This window comes from Diadema setosum, chromosome 4 (assembly GCF_964275005.1).
Source record: "Diadema setosum chromosome 4, eeDiaSeto1, whole genome shotgun sequence".
Lineage (NCBI taxonomy): Eukaryota > Metazoa > Echinodermata > Echinoidea > Diadematoida > Diadematidae > Diadema > Diadema setosum.
Genome location: NC_092688.1, coordinates 34,973,687 through 34,985,655, shown reverse-complemented (window position 1 = coordinate 34,985,655; position 11,969 = coordinate 34,973,687). Strand labels below are relative to the sequence as shown.

The window sequence follows — 11,969 nt, the reverse complement described above, 5'->3', positions numbered from 1 at the left end:
CCTCATCTTCTTTATAAGGGGTATAAAAAAAAAACAACAACCCCACAACCAACACTACTCTAACGGCGGGACAAACAAAAAATGAAAAGGCCCATGTACAAGAAAGAAGAAGAAGAAGAAGAAGAAGAAGAAGAAGAAGAAGAAGAAGAAGAAGAAGAAGAAGAAAAGAATGAACATTTTGCGAGAAGTTCTCCACAACAACATCCCCTGTGTTGCCCTTATCCGTGCTTGCGGTATGCCATAATATTATGAGGACCATTTGTTAGCAAAGATTAGAGAAAAACATGCAGTGCGCTATTACGTCGAACCTGTCTACAGCGGCCACTCAACTTCCTATTTCGCGACGTCCCAAAAGGTGACCTTTTCATAGTTCGGTGACCCCTGTAGATTCTCCCTGTGATTTTTCTTTCCTTTTTTTTTTTTTGGCCGTATATGACAGGTGGCCGCAAAGGAAGGTTTGACTGTATCAATTTAAAGGCGTTTACATCTAGGCGAAGAGGTATCATACACATTTGTACGTGTACACACATGTGTACACACACTGGATCCCAGACATGACCCACGTAACGTCCGCGTCCCATCTATGGCCTACTGTACGCCACGTGCGTAGCGTGCTCACCATTTATTTTTATAAAATGGGTTCAAGAATGTAGCCAATAGGAAGCTCTGAAATGAGACACACCTCCTTCCTTTACTTCAGTACTATTGCACTGCCTGTAATCCTATGGTAGATTGCCGATCGTCTGTGCGCGCGGCGGCTCCTTTGATGAATTGCATGCATACGCGTACGCGCTGTCAATCCTGTAAACAACTTCTAGTTCGGGCTGCTGCCGGCCGGCCGGCCTGTCTACGTCTTCCCTTGTGCATAACATATGTGGCGTACGTACGTATACTGTACTGTGTATGTACACTTTGTACAGTACAGTAGACCAAGCGTTATGAGACCGGACGCGTACATGGAGTCACTTTGAAGAGCAAATCCAACGATTTAGCAGGTTAATTCTCACGCCGTTTTCAGAGTATGTTGTCTAGTAGGCCTATATGAGGAGTCTATATCAAGTCTTTAAGGTAAAGGGTGCATATTCTATGGAAAATAAGTAAGTTTTCATGCGGGTGTCCGGAAACCCAACCCCCATTATACTTATACTGTATGTGCGGGACTTCCGCGAGTGCGACGTGCGTAAAAGTTTGGGACGAACATCTTCGGACGTCTTGACCCACAGAGGTACGTGAAAAACGCTGAATAATGATGTTAGTTTTCGAATTTTCGACCCATTTTATAAAACAAATGATGCACAGGATTATTTCGTGGCGTTAGTGTAGGCGTAGCTCACTCTCGGGTATTTACAATGTAGTGCAACATGCACTCGGCTTCGCCTCGTGCATGTTTCACAATTGTAAATACCCTCGAGTGCACTACGCCTACACTAACGCACTCTATCCTGTGCATCATTTGTATAACAGTACACACACTCATGATCAGCAGTCAGTCAACATCTGTGCTGCATGCTGTGTTTCTATGAGGAAGAATCAATGGCTTGGCTTTGGCTGTTGAGGCAATCTTAGTAGCTTTGTTTGGTATGTCCAGCGACATAGCTTATCGCAGTAAGCTTTTGCCTCACAAACATGCTCCTTTTCTGTGAGTATATTTGCGAAAAGTATCATTTTTGAACTGCAAAATTGCGTGACCAAAATTATTGTACAGTCCCATGTATGCTTATCTGTGTTAGTGCATATACGATGTATTCACTTGTGTGCAAACCGATCACTTTCACAGTAAAGTTTACATTTAAATTAATTTTACTTCTAGAAATCTAGATCTAATTATAGTAGAGGTTGTTAGTTGATTACCAATGTTTTGTTATACATGCATGGCTTGGGCTGGAATCAGGTGCACGAATGCACATTCAGATCATGTTGATGCACGCATGAATAAACAGATAAAGCAAGTTGGTATGGTTGCCCACTTTTCGACTGCCTAAATTGCCGAAGCAAAATAGCATGATTGATTCAAACGCCTGCGCTGCGATCATCGTTCGAACACCTGTGCTCATTGTTTGACCCCATATGTCCGTGCTGTCTCTGAGCTCTGTATACCAAACAGTGTATGATGAAGTGTAACTTTGAATCTAGTTTGATATAAACTTGGTGCATTCTTGAAATGGTTTCATGGCTGTTTTTATGACTGAAAACTAGAATTAAGCATATCTTATGATCTGCTGACTTTGTTGTTGATCATCTTTCCAGGACCAGCCAGTGACCACACCCTGAAACAACATGACGTTTGCTGGGAATTGTGAAAGACTTTACTTGGCACTGCGCCAGGTCATTCTCAACGATCCAAGACGGCATATATGTGGACGTCTGTTGTCGACAACCCCGCGAATGGTTCTCCCGCGAGGGGCTAGTTCTGCCACTCAAAAGAAGCCTTTGACCAAATCGCAACCAGGGAAAGAGACAGCTGCTGATGCTGGGTCTGCCTCCAGAGACGTTTTTGTCGATGGCGAGGTCACTCACAAAAAGACTCTGTGGATGACGCTGGAGAGAATGGGGCTTTCGAAGGATGCAGACCCCAATCAGGCCGTCACCTTGTCTGCCAGGATCCGCAAGCAACTCCAGGAGAAGATGGGAAAGGGCAAGGCCCCTGGACAGCAGGGGGAGGGGCAAGAGGAGGAGGAGGAGGAAAGCCCAAGCAAAAGTGAGACTTAAGTATTCTTTGGATAAGGGATTTGTTTTCAAAACTGGCTTTGTATATTGTTCTTCATTGTACATTGTCAGCTTCAGTTATGTTGTTATCTTCTTCTCATGTTTAATGAATTATACTTAATCTAGAGTAAAATATCCCGTTTGCGGCAGTTTAAGCATTGTTAAGGGTTTTTCCAACTTGTAAACAAATCAGACAAATTATCTTCAACCATTTCATATATCATAGACAAGATTATTAATTAACGCAACTGTTTTCATAAAAGAAATTTACCATTGACCAATGCAGTTTTCATGATTTACCAGGGCAAAACCCGGCACAATTTTCGCCATTAAGGGCGATATGCGACGTAGTATTTCTGCTTGCGGCATGATGTACAATCCCTATGCAATACGCGCGTGCTCCGCGATCTGTAGCTGAACGCCTTCACATGTCTCGCGAACATTGCGTAAGCGCCAATTCCCATTGCGAAAGCACGTGAAAATAGCGGGCGCACATGCATTGGCCGCAAACAAGATCGCAAATCTGGCGGTGTTGTTGATGTCTTTCTCGTGTTTTTCTCATTTTTTTCGATGGTAACATCCACTTTCCGAAAAAAATGGTGGCCCACATCGGCTCGCGAAAGTTCTATTTTACGTGAGGATATGTTTTCAAAATCCATGAACATCAAGAAAACGACAAAAAATCCAGTTTCTTGGACCATTGTTTCTTAACTGTTATGTTAAGAAGTACCGAAAATTTCATTTTGGATGCGATATGTTGTCATTTAGGTGAGAAAATTTCACTTTCGTCAGAGATCATGCCCATTCTAATGGTTGGTTTTTGTTGATTGCTAGTGTGTTAGTATATGTGTAGTGTGCATACTCAGTGCAGTGCTGTGTTTACATGTAGCAGTATATTACCGTGTATGCTGTACCTGCCGCGAACGGCTGCAAGGCCGCATACTGCCGTAGTTACTCTAGTTTCAATTGAAACAGTCTTTGAAGGTTGCCGTGGTATTGATTAGAGGTTCATTGCTTTATCAATCTTCTTTTGAGCATTACCAACAGTCAGTTTTGATATTTATGTTAAACTTTCTGCTGAATGATCAAAGAGACTCAATGAGTTAGCCCTCTTGTAGGTTTATGTTTTGATATAATTTGATGAACATCATGCAAACAAACATCCCTTCACAGTGATGTCAAACAATTCCACTTGTTGAGGGTGGCAAACATTCATACATGCAGTAGTAGATATAAGGCACATTCATAGCTACATGTATACTTGCAATGTGGACCATTTGAAAGATGAGGAACGAACAGACCATAAACAAAAATCTTATTATCCGAAGAATAAAGAAATACTTTATTTCACATTTTTTCAGTCTGTACCAAAACAATAACGGCAATCTAAGCCTCCAGAGATTAAAGAAAGAATGTGGAGGGATTTTTTTCCCCGTCATTTGTGAATAGACATTCAGTGTGTTTTCCACTTGTATAGTCACTTGCATATATATCTTCTGTGATTGAGTACACTGTTGTACATAAGGAAGCAGTCAGCTAACCAGAGGGATGTCTTAACCTTATCCAAAAGGATAAATCTTCTCATGCTGATTGTGTAACGGCTTGCCCTATTTACTGCATACCAGTTGATACTGTAACATAATTTACTATTTGTTTGTATTCTTCGATTTGGACAACACAGGAAAAGCCAGAAACCTCAGACACCAGACAAGAGATCTCAGCAGACTGACTGGAGGTGTAGTTGCCAGCATACTGAGGGAGAGAGTCATCTATGATGATGGTAAATCAAATCAAATCAATTCAAATCAAATCACAAATGAAATGAAATGAAATGAAATGAAATGAAATGAAATGAAATGAAATGAAATGAAATGAAATGAAATGAAATGAAATGAAATGAAATGAAATGAAATGAAATGAAATCAAATCAAATCACAAATCAAATGTTTTTGTTTTTTTTTAACCTGAGAAACCACTGAAAGGACAAGTTCACTCAAATATACAATGTATGTGTGTATTGAGTGAATGCAGCAATATTAATAGAAAACATCAGTGAAAGTTTAAGGAAAATTGGTTAAGTTCAAAAGTTTTTAAAAGTTCGAGAGTTTTTAAAGTTTCCGTGCAGCCATGGCCGGATGAGAAGACTACTGGTACTACAGTTGTGCTGTCATGTTTGTGCAAAGATACAAAGACACAAAGATGTTATCATTATCATCATAATTGCTATTACTCTTCTTCTTTTCTTTTCTTCTTTCTTCCCTTTTCTCCTTCTTTGTCTTCTCGTCCTTTGTTCTTCATGACACTATTTCTGGTAATATTTTCATTGCTACAGCTGTATGATACTGTTATTACCATCATCACTACTGTATACGCCATATATTTAGCAAATCTATATTTTCATGAATCGGGACTTCCAGATGATTTCGCAAGTGGTTAAATTCGCTTTCGTGTAGGACAGTACTGAATGGCACATCACATTCATATCCGGAGGAGAGTCCATATTTTCATGTGTCTTAAAATTCGCGAATAGTGTCTGATCTGCAAAATTTTCCAAAATAAAAACCTCGTGAAAGATTCAGCGTATACAGTATTTAACTCACATTGTCAGGATAACTGAATACTCTCATCATCATCATCATCACTGCTCTTGGTGCTCTCAATAAGATTTGAACCTTCCTTATCACACTCAACAGGTGACATCATCGCTTTGGACAAACCATATGGACTACCGGTACATGGTATGTTGTGTATTATGGTATTGGATCAGTCGATAGTGCATCTGCCTACCAGTCCAAATCACTCGAGGATTATTTCCTAGTTTAACTGAGCAGTGTTGTGTGTAATCATACCGTCCCCTCTAGTAAGGGGCAAGACACTCTGTCCCTCAGATAAAACATTAAATGGAGGACCCATATGTGAGTTAGTCACAATTCATGCACATGTATCCTACTTCATTCGTTCATTCATCGTAAAGAGCAGGGTGCTAACCCGTTGAAGTGGTCCATCTAATTACCTACAGTCGGCAAATGGTATCAACCAGGCACATTATGCCATGCAAAAAATGACTGAATGAATGAGATGTAGCAGAAAGGGATACTCCAATGGAGAAAGGACCATGCTTTTCCACCTTGATTTTTAAGATTAAAACTGCAAATTTGACAATTTAGAGGTTTGCTTGCCTTTTTGTCCCCGCCGAACGAGTTCGAGCAGGGGACTATGAAACGGGCTCCGTACGTGTGTGTGTCCGTGTGTCCGTGTGTCCGTCCGTGCGTCCGTGCGTCCGTGTGTCCGTCCGTGCGTCCGTGCGTCCGTCCGTGCGTCCGTGTGTGATCAAAATGTTCAAAATGCTACTCCTTCGCCATTTCTAACCCGATTTTGATTCTGTTTGCTTTATATGATAGCACTACATGGGAGCTTTGAAACTTCTATAAAGAATTTCAGTTGTGACCTTTGACCTTGACCTGTGACCTATATTGTACATTTTGCTTCAAAATGCTACTCCTTCGCCATTTCTAACCCGATTTTGATTCCGTTTGCTTTATATGATGGCACTAGGTGAGGGCTTCAAAACTTCTACACAGAATTTTGACCTTTGACTTCTTTGACCTTTGACCTTGATTTTTTGCCTATATTGTACATTGGCTACAAAATGCTACTCCTTCGCCATTTCTAACCCGATTTCGAGTCCGTTTGCTTTATATGATGGCACTAGGTGAGGGCTTCAAAACTTCTACACAGAATTTTGACCTTTGACTTCTTTGACCTTTGACCTTGATTTTTGACCTATATTGTACATTGCCTACAAAATGCTACTCCTTCGCCATTTCTAACCCGATTTTGATTCCGTTTGCTTTAAGTGATGGCACTTGGTGAGGGCTTCAAAACTTCTACACAGAATTTTGACCTTTGACTTCTTTGACCTCTGACCTTGATTTTTGACCTGTATTGTACATTTTGCTATTAAATGCTACTCCTTCGCCATTTCTAACCCGATTTCGATTCCGTTTGCTTTATGTGATGGCACTAGGTGAGGGCTTCAAAACTTCTACACAGAATTTTGTCCTTTGACTTCTTTGACCTTTGACCTTGATTTTTTACCTATATTGTACATTGGCTACAAAATGCTACTCCTTCGCCATTTCTAACCCGATTTCGATTCCGTTTGCTTTATGTGATGGCACTAGGTGAGGGCTTCAAAACTTCTACATAGAATTTTGACCTTTGACTTCTTTGACCTTTGACCTTGATCTTTTTACCTATATTGTACATTTTGCTACTAAATGCTACTTCCGGCGGGGACATATATTACGCACCGCGTAATTTCTACTTTTCCTTGTTTACATGCCAAACTGCTGGGTACATATTTGACTGACTTTATTCAAAAGAGATCATTATCAATTAAGTAAACCTTTGCTCAAAAGAGCATTGGCCCATTATATTCATGGTCAATGTGACTTAGTGTATGGTTAGAGATATGTGCTACCTCTACTTTCTGAGTGAAGAGTGCCAGAGGCATTACATTTTCAATAATTCTATTCTCTTTTATCTTATGTGACTTTTGGAGGAAGCTTAATCTTTACAAATTAGTTTCTATGCATTTCAGAAACCATTGGAATTTATATGATGAATCTTTTTTTGTTGTTGTTGTTGTAATGGAGGTTCAAACAAACAAAAAACAAAAAACAAAAAAAGAAAACAACCTCATGAGCTGGAGTTCAGGACACTATCCCTTTGACCAAATTCAGACATATCATATATTTTCCTGTCTTGTTTTGTTTTGATTTGCCAGGTGGACCTGGTGTCAGGCATAGTATAGATAGTCTCCTTCCCTGGCTGGCCCGCAAATTGGACAGAGCCAAAAGCCAGCCAGAGCTTCACCTGATCCACAGGCTGGACAAAGAGACTACAGGGGTCATTCTGTTGGCCAGGTCAGAGATGACCGCCAGGGCACTCCACGAACTCTTCCGGAAGAGAGAGATCATCAAGAGATATTGGGTATTTAGTCTTTCCTCTTTCAGAGCAGAGGTGCACTAGTTTGAATCTTTTTTTTTTTTTTCCAGAGTTTTGTGCAGTCAAAGAATGTTTGATTGTTGTAAGGAGTTTCATTGCAAAACAAGTTTACTCCATTTGTGTCAATTTGAGATATTTGCGATGAAACCTGCTAAAAAAGGAAGAAAGAAATGTAGGATTTTTTTTTTGTTTTTATCATAGCCTCAAGAATAATCCTTATTGTTATTAAAGCAGCAAGTGTAAGTATTGAAGAGCTTATATTTGGCAGTATCTTATGATGGACTTTATTTCTTTAAATTGTTCAAAAATGGCACTTAACCCCTTTTGTGGTCAAACTCTTCATATTCTATTATATGATAGACTGTAAATGGTAAAAAAATGTAATATATTCATTTCTTTTCAGTTGTTCTGGTCGATGCTCTAACCATAAACTCCCTGCTTGCAGGCATTGTGCCCTGTCTGTGTTTTAGTGTGGTTGTCATCACTGTGTACACTTCTAGTAACGCCATGAAGATATTTACAAATTGTTTATTGGAAGAAAATGCGATGTGAATTCAGTGATAAAAATTAAAGACATGTATCGAACCAGCACAACCTCACACTGAGAAAAATGTAACTAGCGTGCTATTAAATTAACAAGTGCTGGCTACAATTGTACACAATACAGTGTGACTGGAAGGGCTAATCAAAGTCTGTCCAAAATTCTATTTTTAGTAGATTGAGTACAAAAAGTGAAATATGAGGGAAGAAAGAGGTAGTATCATCCAGTCTGTTTTAGTGACTTATTTAGATGTGTTATAAGGGAGTCTACCCTTAAAGTATTAAAGTGTGTTTGAGAAGAAATAGAAGAAGTTGGGGAAAGAGAGTTTACCAAAACTTTGATTAAAAAATAAGACAACAGAAATTGGTGGCTGCAGGATGTAACATGCGCTTACCTTCATTTGCCAGTGCATTAGATTAGCAGAGCAAACAAATGCAACCAAAGACATGTTCTCTCTCACTCTCGTCTCGGCAGGTCATCACTGTGGGCGTGCCCAGCCCCCGGGAAGGCATCCTGGACATGCCAATGAAGGAGCAGGAGGTCGCCGGCAAGCACCGGATGGTGGTCAAGCCGGACCTCGGCGACGTCTACCCCGAGAGCTGGGGCGTGCGCTTGGGGCGCGACAGGGATGCGCACACGGCCATCACCAAGTACAAGGTCCTCCACTACCATCACAATTGTGCTCTGGTGCAACTTGAACCCAGCACAGGTAGTTATAAAATTCAACACAAAGATACTGAGATACAGTCTTGATTTTGTTTTTAAGCTCTGTGTGTGCCATGTTCTCACGCCCAGTTCAGTGCCAACTTTGCAAATTTTGCTCAAACTCGCGACACACACTCAAACAAATCGATGTTTTGAACGCTGGCAATTGGCAAGAAGAATAGTCGTAGCTGTGTCATAGTGTTTACCTCACAGCAGATGCAATTTTATCTGCAACATTGCTCTGCATTCCTCGCAGAAACGCTTCTACGAAATGTTACATGTTTTCCAAAAGCTCTCATGCATTGCGATCTTTAGAGTAATACGGTATACAGGGGGATTGCACCATGGCACACGTAGAGTTAACTGTCTTTTCTGTACGTTTTAATCTTGGTACTTTATTTGCTCAATTCAATGCAGCATGCCATTGTGATTTTGGAAGAGCAGCAACTGCAGTTCATGCAGTGTATGGCAACAAAATAGCAAAAACCAGCCAATAAATGGACTGATTGAAGTGGGATCTCAAAGAGGAATGGATGTTAGGCTGCTGTTATGTGTCTATTGTTTGCCAGTTGACTGGTTTTAGAACCTTTTTAACTCTTTTCAGGGGCCGGATGTATCACATTGTATAGCTTGTTGTTGCAGACACAGTATTCTCCTGAATAACACACCCTGCTCCTGAGTACATTGAGTTTATTGTATACACCATATCAAGTCTTAATTTTTTTTTTTTTTTGCGAATTGGGACTTCCCAACAATTTTGGAGTGGACAAATTCATGTTTGTGGAGTACAGTACTGAACGTTACATTCATGTCTGGATCAGAGTTAATATTTTCACATGTTTTTATAATTCACAAATAGCATCCAACTCGCAAAATTTGTGAAAATAAAAACCTTGTGAAATATTTGGCATATATAGTAGCTGAATTCTGTCATTTTCTTCATGCCACCATTTCAGACCAATACAATGTAAGTGTGTGTTTCATGAACACCTCCTGGGAATCACTAGCTGCTGACTTCTTGTAAGCTGCAACCAGAGTAGCTACTTTATTAGTAATGGAGTGTGGAGGTAGAGAATTCCAGTGATCATGATATGCATTGGCCATTGAATAGGATTTTATTTCACGTGTTCTCTGTATATTGTGTCAGGGGTCAAGCATCAGATCCGCGTCCACCTTGCCCAAGGCCTGGGCTGCCCTATCCTGGGTGACCACAAGTACTCTCACCAGAATAAGCTGGCTCCACAGGTATGTTGATACACATTCCACTAGGTGAGACTACGCTTTTCATAAAACTCCAGTGGTTGAATTGTGTTCCTGCGTGGAGATCTCAGAACTGTATTGTAACACTGCACGTAGCATGAAACCAGAAGATAAAAAAGTAGCTTATTAGGTGTTCATGATCTATTTAGCTTGCACTATTTGCTTACCAGATCTGGGTTTTATGCATATATTTGTCTATATGATAGTTACTGTATCGTTTTCAATGCAAGTTTTTGTAGGAATATATCATTCAGAATGTATGCTATATGAACATGTGTTCTGGAATCAGAGCAAATTATATAATGATGTTTCCATTTCTACTGATGAATTCCTCCCATTATGCTTCATTCCTGAGAAAAAAATTAAGACATGTTGTTACCCTGTTGTTTTAATGCATATATTCTGTAGAAACAAATATTAAAGAATGTGCAGTGTGAATGCATTCTGGAATCAAAGCAAATTATGTAACAAAATGTGTTTGCATTGGCATTCATTGATAAATGCTCTTTTTATGCTTCATTTCTTTAAAAAAAAATTCCTAAAAATACTCAGAGACTGACAGACAGCATCCTTCGCTCCCTGGGCATCACCCAGCCCAAGGCCCGGACGGTACCGATGCACCTCCATGCCCGGCAGCTCATCATCCCGCACACATTCAACGGGAGGAACATCTCCATCTCAACCAAGGTGCCGTGGCACTTCGGCCACAACATGAAAAGACTGAAACTAAAGTTTGATCCGTGATGAAGAGAGGAGTGATGATTGGAAATGATATTATGTGACTCTGTAATGTTACGTAATATTTTACAATTTGAATTACATCATGAAGGTATAGTGCTTAAAAAGTGCAATTATTCCTTACTATGTACACTATGTACAAGCTACAACTGTACTTTAGCTTAAATAAAGACAGTAAAGACAGATGGACTTATTACATTGAGTAGAAGTTTTGCCAAAGTTGGGCCCAACATCAGGAAGTTATTGAAGTTTAACCCTAAAAAGACTGGGGGGGGGGGCCTAAAAGGCCCCCCCCTCGACATTTCGCGCGATTACTCTGCAACACGCAATGCTCTCGCCGCGATGCTCTATGACTTTTTTCTTTCGAGTTTCCTGCACATTTTGACACCAAATTTGTGACGCCCGGGGCTACGGTTCTGAAGTTACATAACTTTTTGTACATGCACGTGAGGCCGAAAATGGCTCAAAAATGTGATTTTGTGTACAAAGTCAATGCGAATTGAGTTTTTTCACATGGTTCATATAAATATGCTTATTTTTACTCTCAATGGCTAAAATTAATTTGTTTTAGGAGTATTATGCTTCAAAAAGTGTCTGCCACAAATTTTGTTAAAAAAACAAAACAAAAGGTCGAAAAAACAAAGAAATACATACGAAATTCATAAAACAATAAAACACATAAGAAATCAATTTTGATACCGAATTTTTTTTCAAGTACATTTGCTAAGAATGCCACAAAGAATAATTAGACCAAAAATGAGCACTTTTGGAGCTTTATTTACTGATTTAGATCAAAGAGTCTGATTTCTCGCATAAATTAGCATAATTAATCAAAATAAAATAAAAGAAGACTATTTTGTAAAATTTAAATATACGATCTTGTAGATTACATCGCACACTACCATTGTGCAAATTTCCGCGGCGATCGTGCGATCCACGGCCGAGATCTTAAGGGGGGGCCCTTTAGGCCCCCCCCAGTTTTTCGAGCTACCAAAATAGCCCAGTCTTT

The 11,969-nt window shown here is 39.9% G+C and overlaps 1 protein-coding gene across 1 annotated transcript; it reads left to right on the top strand.

Moving 5' to 3' along the window:
• The first annotated feature begins 1,500 nt into the window (after positions 1–1,500).
• On the top strand, positions 1,501–11,002 carry LOC140227181 (pseudouridylate synthase RPUSD4, mitochondrial-like). The gene is made up of 8 exons (XM_072307610.1): positions 1,501–1,639; positions 2,248–2,698; positions 4,388–4,486; positions 5,400–5,444; positions 7,496–7,701; positions 8,732–8,966; positions 10,110–10,207; positions 10,775–11,002. Exons 2-8 carry the CDS (start codon positions 2,278–2,280, stop codon positions 10,964–10,966), a joined length of 1,296 nt encoding a protein of 431 aa, XP_072163711.1. The 5' UTR covers positions 1,501–1,639; positions 2,248–2,277; the 3' UTR covers positions 10,967–11,002.
• The last annotated feature ends 967 nt before the right edge of the window (positions 11,003–11,969 follow it).

Bases quoted from the DNA above. Each gene is read 5' to 3' on its own strand.
- LOC140227181 (XM_072307610.1), top strand. From the start codon at position 2,278: ATGACGTTTGCTGGGAATTGTGAAAGACTTTACTTGGCACTGCGCCAG. The intron at 7,702-8,731 runs GTATTTAGTCTT...TCGTCTCGGCAG, and splicing joins AGATCATCAAGAGATATTGG to GTCATCACTGTGGGCGTGCC. The intron at 8,967-10,109 runs GTAGTTATAAAA...ATATTGTGTCAG, and splicing joins GCAACTTGAACCCAGCACAG to GGGTCAAGCATCAGATCCGC.